The 21,541-nt window shown below is 40.5% G+C and overlaps 1 protein-coding gene across 12 annotated transcripts in view; it reads right to left on the bottom strand.

The window, feature by feature from the left end:
* Positions 1 to 657: 657 nt before the first annotated feature.
* GIGYF2 (GRB10 interacting GYF protein 2) overlaps positions 658 to 21,541 on the bottom strand; it is a 75,901-nt gene continuing 55,017 nt past the window's right edge. For 7 of the 12 annotated variants that reach the window (XM_061354506.1, XM_061354512.1, XM_061354513.1 and 4 more), the window contains 17 exons: positions 20,969 to 21,128; positions 18,716 to 18,882; positions 18,255 to 18,343; positions 17,140 to 17,247; positions 16,494 to 16,591; positions 15,900 to 16,000; positions 14,955 to 15,116; positions 13,070 to 13,171; positions 10,051 to 10,209; positions 8,640 to 8,876; positions 7,924 to 8,046; positions 7,222 to 7,422; positions 6,913 to 7,118; positions 6,460 to 6,614; positions 5,003 to 5,172; positions 4,503 to 4,650; positions 658 to 2,420 (listed from right to left, as the gene is read on the bottom strand). In XM_061354506.1, the coding sequence (XP_061210490.1) occupies positions 2,353 to 2,420; positions 4,503 to 4,650; positions 5,003 to 5,172; positions 6,460 to 6,614; positions 6,913 to 7,118; positions 7,222 to 7,422; positions 7,924 to 8,046; positions 8,640 to 8,876; positions 10,051 to 10,209; positions 13,070 to 13,171; positions 14,955 to 15,116; positions 15,900 to 16,000; positions 16,494 to 16,591; positions 17,140 to 17,247; positions 18,255 to 18,343; positions 18,716 to 18,882; positions 20,969 to 21,128 (2,454 nt within the window). In that variant the 3' untranslated portion in view covers positions 658 to 2,352. The remainder of the gene's footprint in view (positions 2,421 to 4,502; positions 4,651 to 5,002; positions 5,173 to 6,459; positions 6,615 to 6,912; positions 7,119 to 7,221; positions 7,423 to 7,923; positions 8,047 to 8,639; positions 8,877 to 10,050; positions 10,210 to 13,069; positions 13,172 to 14,954; positions 15,117 to 15,899; positions 16,001 to 16,493; positions 16,592 to 17,139; positions 17,248 to 18,254; positions 18,344 to 18,715; positions 18,883 to 20,968; positions 21,129 to 21,541) is intronic. The other 5 variants (XM_061354514.1, XM_061354515.1, XM_061354516.1 and 2 more) reach the window with 3 other exon arrangements.

Raw genomic sequence — 21,541 nt, 5'->3', positions numbered from 1 at the left:
CCATCAGCTGAACACAATGAAAAGCTACTGTGTAAGTTACATCTCAGCATATTGACTCCATATTCTTTGTGGTCATGTGAACGGTACAAGGACATTCATCATTAACTTTTACTGGGATTTTCCACACAAAACCAAACATCAAATAGAAAAAAGGGCAAAAATAAGATTCTTGTCTAAAAAGGGAAGCCTACAAGGTGTCCCTGTGGACCTTCGCATGAGGGGGAGAAATAAAACCTCTCATTTAGGGAAAGGAATTGGGGTGGGTGGGGTGGTTACTGACTGGCACAAAGAAGGCTCCATGGCTAAGTGTCTGTACTAACAGAAAGTCAGCCATGGCTTGATCTTTCCTGCATAAACAACACAAGCATGAATGCACATGTTTCTGTATGGGGGAGCGATTAAAGCTTTCTTGTCAGAATTTTCCAATCTTGACTTACTGGTGTTTATTTGAAGTCTAAAATTATCAAGTAGAAAAAAACCCATCAGTATTCCTCACCAGGGAAGAAATAAAGCAGCAGTTGTTGTTCCACATCCTGCGTGTTTGCTTGCTGCTTCTTGATGAAAACTAATGCAAGTTGAGTTTTGGGTCAGTTTTAGCACCAGGAATCATCTTAAAACTCAGCTTGGACAAAAGCAAGCAGAAAGTTTTCTCTCAGATATAATACAACCAGGTTTTATTTAAGTTCTCTCTTCCCCCCCCCCCCACACTGGCAAAAGTTCAGAGGGAGTTTAAAGTTTTGTAAACATTTTAACTACCCCTCTTCCCCCTTTTATGAATTTACAAAGCAAAGGAGACAGGGAGACCAGATTTGCAACAGTTCCAAGTCTCTCCATGCTATTGGATCCAAAAACTATATACAAGTCTGCAGCAGTCTCTGTATAGTTACTGTACATGTTTAGGGGCAGGGGGAAGAGAGAGGAAAAGAGGAAGAAGAGGAGGAGGGGAAGGTGACCCCAAAAAATGAATAAACCAAATGAAATAAAATCCAAAGCCAAACTCCTCTTGAGCAACTCGAACTGTTTTCTTTAGGCAGTGATGACAGAACAACAGACACCTTTATACAACTCCACCAGAACCGTAGCGTCTCTTCCTTCACAGGTTGTAACCCTCTGGGCACAGGAGATGGGACCAGGGGCTTGAAACTAAGTGCGTTTGGCAGTTTTCATTTCCTTTCTTTCGTGGTGTATGCATGTGAGCGGGTGGAGAAGGGAAGGTGGTGTTAATCTTTCCGTGAGAGACGAAGGTTACGATTCCATAAATACTTAAAGATTATGGATCCCAGTGAAGGTGCATGAAATAGTTTAAGGTGTAGGAGATAAGCAGGGCCGTCATTGCACATAGCTTCGCCCTCCACAGTCTCTTTTCATGACAAAAGGGCATCTCTGCTCGTTAACCTAAGCACTGCTTGAAATGACAAAGCTAAGACTGCTGGGGTATATATCCGAAAGCCAGTGTTCACCCTCAAAGACTAAAGATTCACACAGTAAAGATCCTACTGTCTCTTAAACGAGACAAATTTGCAGGAAAAGAGCTCAAAATAAACTGGTCCTAACCCTCTGAAGGTAGCATTTAAGGGATAAATTCAACCTGAAAGAAGAGATGCCACCCTTTTTCCCCGGAGCAGAAGTCCCCATTTGTCCAGGAAGGCTGGAGCAGGCCGACAGGGAACTCCACCAGCTTCAGCATCACTACCTAATGAAGACAGACTCAAGCTTTCCCTCCAAAAATAATGTGCTGAGAAGGGCTGGCAGGGGGTGTGCAACTTCAAACCAACCCAAGCTAAACTGCGCCCGCCACCGCCCCTCTCCTGCTGTTGCCAGTTCTAAGGTTAGCTTATGAATGCAACTCCTGGCTTGGGAGAGCACCTCTTGCCCTGATGGAGCGCGGAAGTCAGTATCTGTGTGGCATTTTGGTTTTGACCAACATCTGTTAACCACAAACTCTCTCTCTTTCTCTCTCCATGACTGCACGTGTTGGATGTGGTAAGAGTAACCAGGAGAGGGAAGCAATGGTTTGCAGAATCCCAATTGATTTCTTTTTTCCAGGTATGTCAGCAGAGGAGATCACAGCACAGTGAAAGCTTGCTGCCCAAATCAGCCTTGTTGTGAATGAATCCTATCTCCCACCCTCCCAGGACTCCAAACAAAGTCCACTTGACTCTAGGCCGACAGTAAGAAAAACGCCTGTGCAGTCCTGGGCAGAAAGGGTTTGCTGGGGGCTAGAGGAAGCAGCCTGAGATGATTCTGTGATTCACTGCAAGGCGAAGAAGAACGCATGGTGGAGAGTACTGTGTCCAAAACGGAGATCCCATGGTTAACAGATGCAGGAAAAGCCAGTTGATTTGCACATGCTCAGTAGTCTTCCAAAGTCTCTATTTCTCCCATATTGAGCCGCTCTGATGAGGCATTCACTGAAAACCCTGTAAGCCAAAAAGGACTTGTGTTAAAAATTGGGATGGGGTATACTGTATTTGATGCAATACGTTTGTTACACGCAGTGACACATGCAAGATAAAGTGAGTGATACCTATCAAATATAAATTCAGGCAGAAAGTCAGTGAGACTAGAGATAAAATTAAACAAGCACCTTTTTTCCTTAATAAAAGGAACTTTATATTTAGCCAAGTATCACTTGGTCTTTAGGAACAGGTCAGCAGAAGACTGGTTTCAACTTTCACTTAAAAGGTGCCATCTTCTACAAGGCACATCTAGGCACAGTGGTGACACGGCCGAGCTACATCTTGGAACAGAGCACCTCTGAGTCAACTGGGTTGACTTGGGATCGCCTGTCAACACTGTACTTACTTGGTCCAAAAGGCAGAAATAGACATTTTGTGAACATAAAATACAAATCAACACTTCAGAGAGCATGAGCAATTCTATCCCTTACAGTTCAAATACATGTATGTACCTATGAAACATAGTGACAATTCCATGTATTGCTATGCTTTTTCACAATCATCTGTTTCAGGAGCACAACACGAACATGTACAAAGTTATACAAGGCCTGTGCAGATGGCTCAAAATACACCTAAACTTGTACCCAACCTCTTAGCTGTAAGGGCTGAGGAAAGTGAGAAAAAAAGCAAAAGCATTTCCTACAAGGAAAACATACAATATATATCATATGCAACTTTCCTCATAAAATCCCATTTTTATGGTTCTGCCAATCCCATACAGAGTATGGGGAAAAGGAAAGTTTACCTGTGTAAGGCTACTTAACACAAATTTGACATTCCGTAGGCTCACTCTGGGCTAGAAAACAAACTGCTTTTCACAGTCATTATCTTCAACAAAGTGCTCTGCTCAGCAGGTTTTAGAGAACTGTTCTGGCTCCCTCTCGTGGCACAATGTTACCTAAAAGGTTCTGGAATTATTTTTCATGGAGCGTACTGATTTTTGAGAAGCTGCAAGTGGTACTTCTCCTACAGTTGCAACTTCTTAGTTGTACTTAGTGATTTCTTCTTCATGTTACCTGAGCAGGGTTTTAAACTACTCAACCTAAGACCCAGATCAGACTCACTATACTGGCACATGGGCTGGCATAAGTCAGGATTCCACTGAAAAGTTCAATATACTTCAATACAGAAAACACAGATTTAAGAGTATTGATTTTGTTGAGAACAAAAAGCGAAGACAAAAAGCAGAGAGGGCTCTGTTAGAGCCTTAACAAACAGCAGTGACTTCGATGTGGTTAATACCAGTCTGCTTTACACAAGCACAAGCTAAGTAGCACAACAAATACTGGCCCAGTGCAGTGCCCTCGTTTCCTTTCTATCACACACAGCACAAATGCAGATTTATTTCTTCTATTAAAACACTACAGCGACGCATTACACCCCACAATGCTCACTATTACATGATCCCCTTGTATTTAAAAGGCCACTTTAAAGGAACCTTTCCATCAATGCTACAGGGGCTGGGTAACTACCATCTTCACATAAAAATTAAGATACAGAACATAAATATCAAAAACCCTGAGTACTAATGATGCAGTCATCTCCACTGCCTCCATATGAAAACTTGTAACAGTTATTCACCTTTTTTTCTAAAGATCTTTGCCACCTTTTCTGACTAGGGTGGTTAGCTCATGTAGAAAGGCAGGAAGGGATAAAGGCAAGCCTCAAGAAGCTGCTCCTCATGAGGAGACAGAAAATGGGGTTTTCTTAAAAGAATTATAATTAATTCAACAAAATAGGCTAAGGTCCACTCAAAAGAAAAAAGGCAGTTTAAATGACATCCTTTAACTACTTTAATGTTTGCAGGTAATAACCAATGCACCCAAGAGGCTTTTTTAGAAGGAAAAGTTTGACAAACGTTTGATGAAACTGATACAGTATTTTTTAAATTATTAAATTATAATACTGAAACAAATTCTAAGGATGCTTCAACAACTAACTGTTCTGCTCAAGTCTAATATTCCCATTTAGGGCTTACAAGCATTCCACACTCCACAACACTTCTCCCAAATCAAACAGTAATTTCCAAAAGTTAAAACTGACCTAGCAAGCTGGGATCTGCACGAACCATTTTCTGTTTCTTCTTTTTCTTGCCACTCTGCACAGCCTCAAAATTGGATTGCTGGTTGTTGCTCTGATTGGTCTGAAAGACCGAATGTAGCGAACTGTGGTTCATTCCCCACACTGAATCCTAGAAAACAAAGCAAGTTCAAGTTTATAAAGTGCAATTAAGTTTGGTTTATTTACATTTAAAACATCCAGAGAGCCCAAAGCACTTTCTACATCAAGTGGCAGCACTAGCCGCTGATGCATCCATCCAGTACATGCACCTCACCTTTATAAAGCATATCCTAGATCAGCATGCTAAACCACTGTTTGATCTAAAATTGGCCTCAGCTGTTAAGAAACTTGATTCTGCAGCAAGTATTTGAAATCTGCCTTTTCCTCTGCATTTCACATGAGCTGTAAAATCCTGCTCATCCTTGTATCAACCCACCCTCCTATGAACTCAAACGTAACCTCTATACACTCCTGAGATTTACCTGTTGCTGCTGCTGCTGCCGCTGCTGACTGGCTTTCTGTTTGGCACGGCGCTCAAGAAACTGCTTGGCAAACTCCTTGGCCTCAGGAGTATCTCCAAGATAGGCTCTGATGTAATCATGGACCTCATATGGAGACTCCACTTCCTTCAGGAAAGAAACAAACGTGGGAACTGCAAAAAAAAAGCAGACCACGAGGGAATGTGTGTTGATATGTGAACACATGCATGCAATAAACAAAAGCTTTGGATTTGTTTCACGTATTTGCTAATCTAGTAGCCACAAAAACCCCTTGTCCTTCCACTTTCCCTACAGTAAAACCCTATGATACAATGCTTCACCTATTGTGCAGTCAAAGCAAGGGTATGAAAGCCAGCTGATGTGATGAGAATGAAAAATAAACTGACAATCCTAAGGGTATGTTATCCCACCAGATATAAAGCCCAAATTTAATGCAAGGCCCAAATGGAAAACACTCTTCTCAGAGCTGTCATCAGTACAATCTCCTTTTGTCTGAAGCACAACAGATCACACTCCACAGTGACTGACTTGACATGCAAGCACCTGAAGTTCCACAGCTAGGTCACCTGCAAGTCTTCCTTACCAGCTTTTCTTAAACTATCTTTCTTGCACCGAGTTTTATTTTCACATGGAGAAGGACAAAGCAAAATCACTGGCCAGGAAGACACCAGGACAACAGGCTGCCACCTGTGGCACAAAGCAGCCTTGGAAGCATGGAAACACTGAGAATGTATGATGACCCACAATGGCACTGCAGGACCAAACCCTCTCCTCAAGACAACAGATGCAGCCAGTTAGTACATCGCAGATGAGGCCAACAAGTTACTTCTAATATTACTCCCCTAAGAAAAGGGAAGTTGTGCAAGGTATGATCCTCCTGGCTTTTAGGGCAGCAATGGTTTCATGGGTCACACAGAACCACAACTTTGCAGCATGCAGGTGCTGGAGTACAAGGGTTTGCACAGGTCCACGCTGGAGGCAGTGTGATGCCTAGAGTACTTTGGTACAAGAAGGTACGAGGCTGTGATTTCAGACTGAGCGCTCCTCTATGTGTGCTCCAGCAGAGTTAGTACAAACCCCAACCGGTTTCACACCAAAAAATGCTTTGCACAGAGGCATATAACTTGGCCTGCATTAGAAGTGAACTGGATCCTCATCCATCTGCCTGATAATGGTTCTATGGTCACCAAAAATCCTCTGGGTGGCAGACTTTACAACTGTTTCCCATCCCCCCTGATTTCATAGTTAGGCCAACAAAAACCATGAAGAAGATGCAACCAGCTCTTCAGACCACTATTAAAAAATTTTCATTATAAAAATTTTGCTGACTGCATTAAAAACATTACTTTGATGCCATTGCTTTCCCTGAGAACAACCTGCTCAAGAAACAAAGATATTGTTTCTCACAGTGAATCATTTACATTCCTCCCACCTCTTACCATCTAAGTTGTTGGCTGTGTTGAGTGCATGAAGCATCTGTTCACACCACTGAGTGAATCCATCCTGGGCTTTATTTACCCCCTGGAACAATTTCAACAGCTTCTCCTCTTCTTCCACCTTCTTGTTTTGTCTACTTGTAATACCAACAGATTTACTGTGGTAAACAAAACACAGATAATAAATTATAAATTGCCAGACTTATCAATAGTATAGTACACAGTACAGTGTTATGAGACTCACTAGTTTACAAGACGCAAACTGTTTAAGAACCAACTAATTTAAGTAGATGACAAAGTAAATTGTGAAGGGTCACCTATTAGCTATTTTTGTTGTCAAAACAGATCCTGAGTGTCACAGAATAAAAGGAAAACAGCTGAAGACATTATAACTGCTAAGTGATCATCTCAGGAGTGGTAGCCTTTCTTTGCAAAGTCTGCTTCCCCAGTTCCTACCTGAGGCTGGCATTGCTTTTGTTTTTATTGGTCGAGTTACGAGGTCCCACTTCCTTCACTGCATCATCCCAGAAACCCATGTTTGAGTTTTTGGTATCAGCATTACTCCAGATGCTACTGACTAGGTCAGATGCCCACTGGTTGCTGGGATTAGTGTTTAGGGAGCCCCACACTGAATTCCCAATGCTGGTGTGCAGGTTAGAGTGCTGTTGAAACATAATAAAGAGATCCTGGTTATTAGAACCAGACATGGAGAGCTGTCACGTACAGTTTCCCTCCATTTACTAATCAGACAAAAGCCACACGTACCGTAGTATTTCTGACTCTGTTCGGCTGCTGGTGCTGCTGTTGCTGCTGTTTCTGCATCTGCCGTGCCTCTTCCTGCTGTATCTCCAGCAGGGACTTGGTAGTGCCTGTTGGTTTGGTGACATTACCCCAGCCTGACAACTTTTGCTGCTGTTGCTGCTGCTGCTGGAGGGCCTTCATTAGTTCACGCTGCTGACGCCTTTGCTGTTGCATGCAAGACAAAAGTGCTTGTCCATACTTACAGAAGATCATTACTATTCAAAATTCTAGCTGGGAAACGGATTTCAAACTGATTTCACTCTCTTCTGGAGGAGTCTGCCTGACCTACTTTTTTTTTTTAGTTATTACAGTTCCTGTAAAAGGGAAACACTTAAGTAACCAGTAAAAATAGTTTACTAGCCCAGGACAGAATAAATATGTTAAATCATGACTGCAGCCAACTAAGTATGTGTTGTCTTGAAGGAAAATATTCTCTCCTACCATCAGTTGCTCCCACCCTGTGTTTCCCAGTCTGTAACCCCCCAGGGCTGCCCTGGTCTTGTGCATATTATAAACATATCAGAGCATCAATATGAAATAACTGTACCTGAGTTATACTGTTTTAAGAAACCATTCCTCATCCTCACCATTCCTAAATCGACAGTTAAGCAGTCACATAGTTGAGTCTACTCTAACAGGTTACACTCCATCACTGTTAGCACTTACCTCTTCTCGAAGCTGTCGTTCTCGTTCTTCTTCTAACTTCTGGATTTCTGCCAATGACAGTGTGGTCTGGGATTGACAAGCTCCTGAATTTGATTGTTGACCCCATGTTGAAGATGAAGGGAGCTGGGCCAAAAAACCCACATCATTAGGAATTACAGAACATCTTAGAGAACACTACTAAAGTATAATAATGAAAAAAAACCAAACCAGTATAAGCCCACTGCACACTGGGAAAATCAGGCCACCTTTAAAGTTTAACACAAAACTGAAAAGCATAAGATGGAATAATTAAGTAGGAAAGAGTACCAACATTGTATTTCTTTTAATTGCCCTTTGATCAGTGTCAAAGACAGTGTATCAAGGATAATTAATACATCTCTGTCTAAAACCAGAAAAGTCAATTTTGATTTTAAAGATATTCTAAGCTTTAGGAACTCTGCAGTGGCCCTTACTACAGCACTCAAAACATCTGTACTTATCTGTGAATCCCTTTCCAGTGCACTTCTACTGACTGAACCTTTTCCCTTTTTATTTTGTAACCTATCCTCCTCTTGTTCCTCCCATCACTTTCCCAGTCAACTATTTACCCTCCTCCCTCCCCAAATAGTTCATCCATCCCTGCTCTGCTCAAGCAAACCCAGACAACCCTGAATCCAGCCATGGTTTCACTTACTACCCCAAACTGAAGGGGAAGTTAAACTACAGAAACACATTACCTTCATTTGTGCAAGTTGCTGCTGTTGCTGTTGCTGTTGCAGCCGTCGTAAAGCCTCCTGCTGCTGCTGCCTCTGCCTCATTATTTCTTTCTGGCGCTGGAGTTCCAGCTCCTTGCGCTTTCGTTCTTCTTCTTCGAGCCGCTGTCTGGCTGCCTCTTCTTCCATACGTAGCCGACTTTCTTCAAGTCGCCGTTGAGCTTCCTCCTCTTCACGTGCCCACTTGGCAGCCTCCTCTTCCTTCCCAGGACATAAAGAGGAGTAAAGGTCTAAGTAGACTTAGAAGGTCAAAATTACTCATACTCTGCGGTATTAACATTCTGACAGAACAGGGAGAAGCCTTTGTATCTGGAATCTGTGCTGTTTAAGCTGTTAGTTTAACTTTATATATCTCAGCCCACTAACATAGTTTATGTCTCATAAAGATGCAAGGTTTCCCATTGCTCCACCAAGGAATGAAGAATTCGGAAGAGAATAACATCTCCGTAATTCAGACTAGCTAATTTCATCACACTTTCCTTTCAGGAGTTAAATACCTTTCAGTCTGATCTTCTGTCTGCTCATACTACCTACAGTCAAGTACTGCTACACTTGAATAAAACTTGACAGGAGTAAAGGGAGAAGAGGTTTTGGCATGGAAGAAGAAAACAGCAATATTGACTGTTGTAAATTCAACATTAGAGTTGCAAAGGGAAAGATATTTCTGCTAACAAAAGGAGATGACTGTGTGGTGGAACAAAAATGTTGATCAATGCCTTACAAAGGAAGTCCCTGAAAGAAACCTGTCAATTCTGAAGTAAACCTGAAGGTTAATGTGAAGCCAATCATGTTTCAAGGTTAGTTTGATTTAGGAATGGTGACAGTCTGAATCAGGGGTCTGGAAGCTCAAGTTAACCGTTAGGGACTTCTAAAGATGACTCCAAAGGAAAATGTAACAATTGTTAACAGTAAGACAAGAAAAGGAAAGAGCTAACACTTTGATAGTGAGTATAGTCTTGGCATAGTACAGGAAGACTAGCAAAACCAATCATCTCAGTTGATGCTGGAGAAGTATCATTCTACAGTATGATTCTATACCAATGGCTCAAAATAAATCATTATTATTATGGTACTATACTCTGCCTTTCTTTTGCAGAAAGGAGTAGAAATACCATGCTGCAAAGCTATTCTTAAGACTCAAACACGAAGGAAGACATTCATTCAACACTAATTAATCTGCCAAACAGCAGATCAGATTCCGGTTATCTACTCTGAAATCAGGATGCAAGTAAACTATTCACTTGATACTGTCTACAAGCTTTGCTTTCTTCCACCAAAACTGATGGTGCCTGAGGTACGGACGCAAGTCTCAAAGCTTGCTCATTCTGGCCGGCTCCATAATTAAATATACTAAGTCCCTTGTCCCATTTTTCACCTGTTTACGCAGTAACTCCTCTCTCTGCCGTCTTTCTTCCTCTTCTCTTCTTCTCTCTTCCAATCTTCTAAGTGCTTCCTCCTGTTGTTGCCTCTCCTCTTCTTCCCGCTGCCGCCTTAGTGCAATTTCCTGCTCCCGTTGTCGCCTCAGGGCTTCCTCCTGGAGTTGGGAACAAAGTGTCAGTCTATAAATGCCATTTTATTGATGAACTGCATTAGAACACAGACTACAACATGGTCTGGCCAGATAAATGGCCTCAAGAAGAGCTCCTTAGCTCCAAGCTATGCATTACTAAAAAACAGCTCTATTAAATACTACAGATAAACATGTTAACAGGGTTTTTTGATGTAGTGTGCATCTCATACATAATTACTTTAATGAAACAGGGAACACACGAAATCTTTGTTTTTAAAAAGAATGGTGTTGAGAACGAAAACAATGGACAAGACTCCTCTCTTCAGTATGCACTAACTGCACCTAAACATATACATGTATTTCTATGTGCGAGTATCATTAAATCATTTTTTGGGGGTGTCAGCTATTAAGTTGGAAGCTTTTCCTACTTACAGGAGTAGCTTTCTTCCTAGTTACAGGAGTAACTACTCAAGTGCCCTACAAAACTAAAACCACATCTCCAGACACCAGAAATAAACTGAAGAAGCCAAGTGCACTTGAAGACACTGTAACCTTTGGAAGTCTCAGATGTGGAACTTAACAAAAGGGCTTTGACTGGACTATTCCTACACTATTTAAATACTATGGGCTCTTGAGGGCTTTGATTTTTTGCTATCCCTATAATATTTAAATAGCTTCCAATAAATTATGGTTTGCTTTCCAAGTAGAAAAATTATTTACTTAACTCAAAAATAACACATCAGCACCCATTCCTACTATTCTGAAGATCAAGGTAAACATTTTTCCATTCTGCCACTTGCTTTTGGAGGAATAGGGAATAACCAGTCTTTCACTGGTTTCCTGTATGCTGTTACACAGCAGTGCATCTGGGTGTTCCCTGGTTCTGACTTTCCCTTTGCATTAAATAGCCTTGGGTTTTGCTGCCATTTCTAATCTCTAAGGTCTAGCAACTGTGTTAAGGCCACCCTACTTTTCATCCCTTTATTTTTCTCTCCACTTTCTGACTTACCCTACCAGCTCAACCTACAGATCCTACTGTTTGAAAAAGAATTTTCAGGTTTTCATAAATACATTTTCCTTTTGAATGATCAGTACTGTGCAATTGTCCTCTCAAGTTTCTTTAAGCAATATATTATTTATAGGGCAAAGGGAGACTAATTGTGCAGCATGGGCATAAATTTTGAACTCTGTTAAATCAAGGAAATTAATTCTGAAATCCAAGACCCTTTTACTCGATCTGGTAACAAGCCTTCTATACACAGCATAGATAAACTGCAATACAGTTAACTGAACATCTGGACCAGGTGTTTGACATGGCTAACTTCAGATGTCTACAATATAACTGTCAGTAGACAGAGGATTTTTTATAAGCAATCCTATGGCACCATCTACAAGCCAAGCAATTCATACTTTTGTGTATCACTTAACTGGTTTAGTGCTAAATACAAGGTTCCACAAGTGTAAGTTTTACTTCTACTTGCTGGACATAAACCAGCAGCCTTTGAATCACTTTCTCATTAATTAAGTCTTGATTTGTCATATTCACAAAAGCTTTAAGCACAAAACACACATCACCTCAACTACTTCTGTAACTTGGGCCCGTAAGTGTATTGATTGGACACATGCAGTCAAGTTGCAATAATCGTGTCCCCAGTACAAGTGCTGAAAAATTTCCACTTATTGTTTATTGCACTGAAAAGTCTACTGAGGAGGCTGGAGGTGTGCCAGTTTTCTTTGACTACAGACCACACACCAGGATCTCAGCTCAGGATGCCAAGCTGCTGCCCGGGCTGGGCAGGATGTTCCGCACTAGTCATCCACATAACATATACCTGAGATAAACAAAGTTACCAAGTCCTCCTATAGGACAGCAGTTCATTGGCATCTCTGCCCTACTTCCCCTTTGGGAAGCAAGGCTAGAATTGACATGAATAAAGCTGTAGGGATCACCTTCTTGCTCAGGAATGCTAGAAAAGGTACTGTTGAATAACAGCAATTTAAAAAGCCTTCACTCTCCTAAGGAACTAAAGCTGAACAGTGTTGTACCAGCATGAGGGAAAAAAATCTCCATGGTTATGAAAAGTTGGGAACCATGCAGCTGATGGAATTCTTTTTTTCCTACTCTTCACAGCTATAGAAAATGTTGATTTAATGTTTATTTCTGTGTCTTCTTATTAAAGGATTTCTGTTTGAACATGTGACCAAAAGCATTCAAAGCTCTCCAGCATTCTGCCACTAACTTGTATGGGAAACAGACTCATTCCTTTGGCTCTTACTGGTCCCATATTTATAGCTTCCTCCTCTAGAAGCATCTCAATATTCTTTAGCATCTTCTCTAATAATTGATTTTCAAGTAAACACATTGCTGTACAGACATCTTTTAAAATACCTGTAATATAGCAGAAAATCCATAAGTAGCAATCCCCATTTCAACAGACACTGGATCCTTCAATAAAATATTATGGATTTTTTTTGTAATTGGTAGCACCTGCAACTCTGTTTGTTTATGTCATTAGGATCTAATTTTTTTCATTTTATGGATCTGATCTCTGACCCAGGTACTTTAAAGGGAGCACTGAAGACATAACTCAGACAAAACAATTATTAGCTAATTATGAAACCCCACATTTGGTTCCTGAAAGTAATCAATCATTACAAAATAGAAGATATTAGACCAGAAACAAAAAAGAAATACAGGAGCTACACAAGCTGAGCATTATTGTTTGCAATTTCACAGTGCAAGTAACTGAGGAAAACTATGAACAGAACTGGATTCAACATTTTGTACGACATTTCAACCTATAGAATTGAATGTCTATTAGTTTTGGTTTGTTTGTTTTTTTAAATTTACTTAGAATTCACCATCAACAGCATATTTACTAACCTTATATACTAGTCTTTTATGCAGTATTACATCAAAAGCCTTCCTGAAGTCCAGGCAGATTAAGTCTACTGCTTCACCCCTCTCAGCTCTCACTGTCATCTCCTCAAAAGAAGTTAATCAAATTTGTTAAGCATCATCTCCTCTGTATAAATCCATGCTAATAAATCAGTTCATCCCTGATTCTACAATGCCTTCAGAATTCAGATTCAAATATTAGACCAGTTTCTTTTTGTTTTTAAAATACATAATACAATATTATTTTCTCTTTCCAGAGAAGTGCTTAAACCCTTTGTTACCTTTTCAAGACTTTACTGCTCAGAATTAAGCATTGTGGCAATTATTCCATTGGTAATGAACTAAGATAGTTGCTGATACTGCTTTTCAACCCCATTCTGCTTGCTCCTTGTAAATTATTTCCCATGACATCTTACAGAGTCAGATTGTTTACCATACAAATCCAAAGTGGACAAAAAACCTTTGGAATTTAATGGACATTTCTATGATGTTATACACAGTAGCAAAAGCGTTAATATGTAAAGAAACAACCCAAGTCTATTTGAAGCCACCATGGATGACACACATTGAGTTACCAGGTGATCAGCTGAAAAATTAGTTATTACAACAGATCTAAAGCAACTTAACTCAGAATTTCAACTTTTGAGTATATTACTGCTTTACTGCTACAGTAAAGCTTGAACTTGAGCATCAGAGGATGTTTTTCTACTTTATACCATAATGACTAGCTGTAAACAAAAGTAAATACAGTAACGCAAACAGCTATTAATTTACAGACTTGATTCTTAAAGATACCATGAAAGTTAACCACATACTGCAGTCACTTAAGATAAATCTTCAATGACAAAACTCAAACAATGAGTGAATTGAGGTCTATAACTAAAGATTCTAGAGGCTTCCTCAAAAGCTTCTGATCCTTAAACCAGAAAAAACACTTTATAACTGCCTAAGGAAACAGAAAATATGATAAAGGACAGAATTATTTATTACTTTCACCTATTATTCATGTGCTACTTTAGAGGGCATTTATAGACGAACTCCTCAGTGAATAAGCTCACCAATGTGCTTGCCCATGTCCTTCACATACAGAGTGAAACTTTGAACTGTCACTGTCCTTCCTTCCTGCAACACTTAAGGAACAATTAATCTTTCTTCCATACAATATTCAGAAGTTATTGCTAGAAACTGTAAGCTAATAATGCCTCAATTTCATATTCTTGAAGAACATTAAGAATATACTACAACTCCTACATTCATTCATCCTGCAACACAAATCATGTAATTCATTCTTATCAATCTGCTTGTCCCAACTACGTCCTTCCTTTTCCAACTATCAACTCAAGAAAACCAAGCTGACAGACTGTGACATAAACTACATACATTATTTTAAAAAAAATCTTTACTAAGTCATAAAAACCCCCAAACAACAGGGAAAAAAGCTAAATGGTACATCACTTTTTTCCACTATAACCCCCTATATCCATCTGGAACAGGTGCAGACCATACCATAAAAAACCCACTAGACTGCATAAATCATGAGTAAAGATTAAGCATGCAATAACTGGGCAACTAACTGAAGTCTAATATTGACACTAAGAAGCTGGGAGGGAATATCCACAAGGAATAAAAGCTTCTAATCTCACAAACAGAAACCTATCTAGAATCGAAGCATCAAAGCCCATTTCTCAAACTGCAATTTTGGGCTCTTAAAATCAAGAGTAGAAGAATAATTTCATATACTCACATGAAAAATATTAGAACTCTCTTCATACACACCTACCAAAGATTAATTAGACCCCACAGGATTCTTAAAGTGAGTTTTTTAAATCATTAAAATTAATTAGAGATTAACTACATTGAGGAAACTCACTTGCTTCCTGCGGGCCAGTTCTTCTTCTTCCCGTCGTTTCCTCTCATCTTCCTGCTGCCTCCTAAGTAGCTCTTCTTGTTGCCTCCGAAGCTCCTCCTGCCTTTTCCTCTCCTCTTCCTCTCGTTTGGCCCTCATTTCCACTTCTCTCCTCTCTTGCTCTAGCTACAATTCACATAAAACTACACTCAGATGCAGGTAACGTATTCCTACACCATTTCCTAGGGCAACACTGCAGAGATTACAGTAACACCGTAAAAAATAAAGCCTCTGACAGATGCTCTGCCTTAATTGTAATTTTACCTATCAGCTGGCTGCCTACTGGGGTCAGATTCCTCAAGTAGTCTAGAACCACGTCTGACAATTTTTGTTCAGTAAAGAACACCAGTTCTCTAGTCAGTCTTTCTGTATCAGCTCCTTAAAATAACCTCCAACTCTAAAAGCTAGTAGCGAGTTGCTTTGCAGCCATCATAAAACAATCAATTTCAGGAAATGTACAGAATCATAAAGGTTCAAACATACAAAAATAATTTAATACTAAGCTAAATGTGAAACAACCCTGACAAACTGAGATTCCCCAAACCAACTCTGGTGATAAGATGCAAAGATTAAGAGAACAACTACCTGCACAGCATGACAGCTCATGATGATTCCATTTTGAAACACAGGTAGCTAGTGAACTGGTTCTAGTCACAAGTGTAAAACACATAAGCGCTATTTTAGAGGTCAGTAGTACCTCCACAGCAATGGTTTCCAAACAGCAGTCCACGAGGATTTCATAACTGGTTTCTGTATTCCCTATTCCTTTCAGTGTTTTCCATGAAAATACAATCAGAATCATACAGTGGCATGAAGACTGAGGAGCTAAGTGTCTTCCATTGGCTTAGGAAACACAGTTCATTGTGGAACAGCAATCCCAACTTCTTACAGTATTAAACAGTTTCTGACCTTTGCAGCTTTGGCCTTCTCGAGCTGCTGAAGTTGTTCTAGAGCTGATCCCTGAGCTGCAGTATCAATGGGGAGATCCCAGACACTGCTTCCTTCCCAAACTAGATAGGGAAGAAAACAAACATTGACAAGCAAAAATAAGCACATCAACAATAAGACATCTGAAAGGGAAAAAATCTTGTGTATGCTGTTAGTATGTTTTATGAACTAAAATTATGACAACACATTAGTCTTAGTCAGCAGAGGGCCACCTTTTCTTCCTGTAGAACAAGGCCTGTCCATGACTGAAGCAAGGCTGGGTTTCTGACAAAATTCTGCACAAGAATCAGCTATTCAAACTCCTCCCAGAGCAGAACACCTTTATAATGTAACACTCAATCCCTCTGCATCAAAACTTCCCATAACCATCAGAAAAATAACCATATTTTTCACAGCTCAAATGAAATTTAAACTGCAAGGCCAAGTAGGCTAAACCAATTAAAAAATACTGGCAACTTCCCCTCATGTTGAGAAGGAAGTGATCAACTCAAAGATGCTGATTCTTAATACACGAACTTTTTTCTTTACAGGTCTGACACATGCTAAGCATCTTACCTGTAGGTTGTGAAGCTGACTGTAGTTCCCATATTGAGCCAGTGTCCGGCACTGACACAGACCTTGTAACAGGGGGCATCATGTTCTGTTCAGATATTCTGTAATACCAACAGGAAGAATCAACATGCCACTTCCAGGGACAGGAGTGCTCTGAACACACATGAGATTCAGTAACTTGTAACATACTCTTTTCCTTCCATACCTCTATTTAAAACAAAAAATATGATGTGGACAACACTAGTTGCTTGCAAAGCTCTTGCTTATCTCATCCCTGCTGCCAAGTCAATGGCTAAGCCACCTACTGCTAGTTTCACATTTGTTGCTGATAAGCTAGTTTGAAGAACAAGCATCTGGTACTGCAGCACTCAGCTGGCAAAGCCATTCTGTTACTGACACAACAGATCTATCAAAAAGGTATTATTTCAACTATAAAGATTGTCCCTAAACATTCTCTGAGATAAAGACTATTTATCTAAGGAAGTATTTGACATCCTGCATCTGTATTATATTCACACAATCTTGAAAACATGTAATGCTCAATTATAAGCAAACTGGAATAGGACAGACACTGACAAGGTTTTAATGATTATATACAAGCTAGCATATAGCAGAGACTGGAATTCAGTTCAAGTCTGGGCTAACTCACCTCATCTTCAAGGCCTGGAACTGTTGCAAGAGAATAGCGAGCTGCTGCTGCTGCTGGGATGAGAGGGCTGCCTTTTGCTGCTGAGCTAGCACCTGTGCATATTGTTGTCTTCAAAAGAGAAGCAGAGAATCACTGGTACTTGTTCACTTGCTTATTTATATAATGCCCAAGTTGCAGAACCTGCACAGATTCATTCTCTGTGACTAATGCCCCCTGACCTATATCATGTACGTGCTAAATACTAAAGGAAACCACAGAACAAGGCCTTGAAAAGAATAAAAATACAAGATAAACCAAACTGGCCCACATGACCACAACCAAATTTCTCTCACCCTCAACTACATCAACTGGTTATTGATGTCCAATGTTTCCCTGTGCAACACTACATCCCTTTTTTTACATATAACATACAGATTGCTCAAATTAATCTGGTTTTGATGACTGCCCACCTACATAAATCAATCTCTTCCCCAGTATGTCAAGGCATCCCCAGTACAGGGGCAAATTCCTGCACAATCAAATCATAAGCTGACAAACAGTATTCAAAAATCATTATCATGGCCTATGTTTTCAGGACCCCTTGAATGAGTACTCTGACTCCTTTCTTTTCTCCAAGCTCCTACAAAACAAATTGTTAGAAACTGACCACAGATGAACAACTGACACCTTTGGCAAAGTGGATGACAAAGCACTTCTCCCAGCAGTTACCTTCTACTGATCTTCATTGAGCAAGCAGACCAAAACTAAGTTCTGCCTTCTCCACCTCCAGTTCAAGAAGCTGTAGCCTTCCCCTGACTCCAAAACATCTGAGCTGCATTACAAGGACAGCCAAGACTCAGTTTGACTGTAACAGCTATCTATACAGCAGGTCTCAGCCCAGGAGCTATACATGACACTGAAGGAGACTCTGTAAAGTGTGCCTGAGGTAGCCCCACTCTCTCTCTGCTAATCCTGTCGAGGCCTCTGGTGCTTGTGGAGACAGGCTATTGCTGCGGGAGGTGAAGGACTCCCAGCCCCATTGCCCAAGGAAACAATGACAAGAGGGTGAACCCAGATGATTAAAAATGCAGAGTAGAACACAGCCACTGGAAGATCTCTGGAACTGGCAGTCTTACTGTATTAAAAGATGCTGATACTGGAGGTGCTGCATTTGGATCAGGGCCAACTCTTGTTGCCTAGTCAGCCGCTCTTGGTCCAGCTCACCCTATGTTTAAGGAATAAAAGATTTTATTTTAATAACATATGTAGTAACAGTAGCATATTGCAAATGCAAACAATCTAAAAGTTGTATTCTAACTGAAAAGACAAAGAAAACGGAAAAATCCCTATACAGAGATCAACATTTACAAAGTCTGTTATATAGTCACTGTGAAATACCCAGTGCCTGTATACAACAGGGCCAAGCCTTCCAGCCACAGATATGGCAAAACAAACATTTTTAAATTGAGTGTCTTTCCTCCTCTTAAAAGTTATTCAACTTTGGAACACCCAAAATTCCAAGACAGAGAAGCTGACACGTAAATAATTTCATTTACTTTTTACAGGTCTACTGGAATACTGTAACTGTCACAATTACCAGATGTGGAAGTGGTGCTGGACCTGGAGTGAACGGAACCCTGCCCCACATTTTCATGATGTCTCCAAGCGGCTGGAAAGTCTCATCACAAGCTCTCTTAACCAACAGCGACATAGTGAAGTATCCAGCCTGGAACCACTCTGCCATCTCCTGATTACTGAAAGGACCTGAAATAACATCAACCAATACACATGGGGGGGAAGGGGAAGTAAGGCCAAGTTGAGTATACTAGAAACAGAGTATGGTGCTTGTTAAAGTAACACAGTACATAGCATCAGGCCTTCCTGTCCATCTCATCCACTTGTCTGGAGAGAGTACGTTCAAGTCTAGAGTGTCAATGCACACTAGCTCAATTACAGTGGCTACAGCATCCCCCCAGACAGCCTTTAATGAAAAGTGCATTACTCCTTTTACCATGTACTGGAGAGAGACAAGACAGCTCTGAAATGAAAGCTAAGCAGCCACAGTGGTGTGTAGCTTGGTCCTGCCTTCCAGCACAGCTCACTACTTCAGGCTCAACATCAGGCTGACAACAGCTACAACTTCAGTGTGGACCTCAACGGTATCTGCTAGCTGACAGTGCTGCAAGCACAAGCACTACTTTCCCCACATACACTGCACAGATAATTAAACCATCTTAGCCTGTTCCAACTTTAGCCTTCAAATCTGAGGAATTCATGTTTTACAGAAGTTTTGCTTCTGAAACTTAGCAGACAAGCAAATCTACCTTGGATGATACAATTTTTAAGATCCTGAGGAAACCAGTTTCTCTTTCCTTCCTCAAAGAGTTACACTTTTCTTTCTCTGCATTTTTTCCTGACAAAGATTTCAGTCATTCCATTCAAATGAGGGCTCCTGTACTAATTTTACATATCCTAATGGACACAAAGCCAGTATAAAAGAATATTTAACTTAAGAACCATAAAAAAACAAGTTTTGCAAAAATATCTTTTCAAAAGCAAGAATGCTCAGTAGATTCTTGCATTCTCTTTCTGAAGTATCTTTAGAAGGTAATTCCTCCTAGAGAATATGAAAACACAAGAGGTATCACAGAAAAAAAATTACATGGCAGTGTTTAATTTTGGAATCATGGAATGGTTTGGGTTGGAAGGGACCTCAAAGCTCACCCAGTTCCAACCCCCTGCCACAAGCAGGGACACTTTCCACTAGACCAGGTTGCCTCAAGCCACGTCCAGCCTGGCCTTCAACACTGCCAGGGATGGAGCAGCCACAGCTTCTCTGGGCAGCCTGTGCCAGTGCCTTGCCATTCTTCCTGTCATTTCAAGGAAGTACTTACTCTAATAAAAAAAAAAAAAGCTTTAGACTCACTGAGCAAGACACCCACCAGCAACTAACACACAGTTTAAAGTACACTGAGCGAATACAAACACTTTATAGTTAGCATCCTGTTAAACTTAAAAGGGCAAGAAGAAAACCCTAAAGATGTGCAATACCTGCAGACGAGACTGGCACAGATCCCACAAATAACACTCCCTCAAGTCCTATCTAGAGCTCATCACTGAGGAAGTCATTCATACTCAACAGTATTAGCAACTACTACTAAGTACAGTAAGTACATAAATCACTGCTCAACTGCATTTTCAGGAGTCAGCTAACAACTGTTAAAACAGAGCCCTGAGACCTTCAAAAGTATCTTCTGAAAGCAAAGATGCAAATATCTACATGAAAGGCTTATTCCAACTTCCATAGCACAAAAATTGGAATTTCTTTAGCAAAAACAGCAAGCATGAAACTGTATTATATAAACTCATAACGCACTGGCTGCAACTGCAAATTAAATTGAGATCACACTTCGAGCAGTGGCTTGTGAAAATTTTTCTTTGCTCTAAAGAAACTGTCCTTCCCTCAATAATCAATGTCTTCAGGCTGAGACTAGAAAGCTGATTTCAGTGTTTGTCACGGATTCTTCAACATCTATTGAACATTCAAGTTCTTGTTTTATTTCTGCTACTATCTGGAAACTGAGTAACTATTGGCATGAAACAAGTTTCATTCTAACCTCAGTTTACAGAAACAGAGAATGATGGCAAACCTTATCCATGATAGCATTAGGCATGCTGAGCTGATGGTGGTAGTGATGGGCAGATCTATTTTCAAAACCCAGTTCTAGAGTGGTACATTCCCCACACTGCTTTTGTAAAAACATGCATGAGTATCTGCTGGAGGTAATCTTGTGAAGAACTCTAACAGTTCTGTGAAACAAAAGAGGAAGTGTAAAGGGCACAGACCTACCCTGAATTTCTCCTTGTGGATCTTTGTAGTACCACTTCTGCATGGCTTCATGGAACAACGGCATTGAGGAACCCTTTGCTCTGTGCTCTTGAATTTTTGCTGCTAGTCTTTCATCATCAAGGGCACTGTCCTGCAGGTATGCCACCATCTTCTCTGCTTGCTGCAGGAGACATCAAAACCAGCAAGGAATACCAGAGTTAGATGTCTGCTTACAGATTTGAAAATGAGTGTGCCAAATACAACCCGGTGCTCAAAAGTGCACCAGGAATTACAAGCAACTTAAGGACTGGTGTAACTGCACCACAAACCCTCAGCTCAGTCTACCACGTCAGGATCCTGAGTAAGCATGGCTGACCTGGTTAAGTAAAGCTTTAGAACACTTGCCTACAAGGTCCCACACAGTATCATGATGAAAAAATAAAACATTCATAGGAGCACTAGCATGAAAAATACTCTGCATCCCAGCTGTCGCTGAACTTCCATGCACACAGTCTGCACTCCAGTTAGGTATTTAGTTGTAGGGTTTTTTTTAAACCTATTTGACACATTGTTTTATGGTTTCCAAGGCAAATG

Source organism: Neopsephotus bourkii, unplaced genomic scaffold (assembly GCF_033783945.1).
Source record: "Neopsephotus bourkii isolate Nb327-2 ecotype Australia unplaced genomic scaffold, CSIRO-AGI_Nbou_v1 NB_739, whole genome shotgun sequence".
NCBI lineage: Eukaryota > Metazoa > Chordata > Aves > Psittaciformes > Psittacidae > Neopsephotus > Neopsephotus bourkii.
This window is presented reverse-complemented; position numbering and strand designations above follow the sequence as displayed.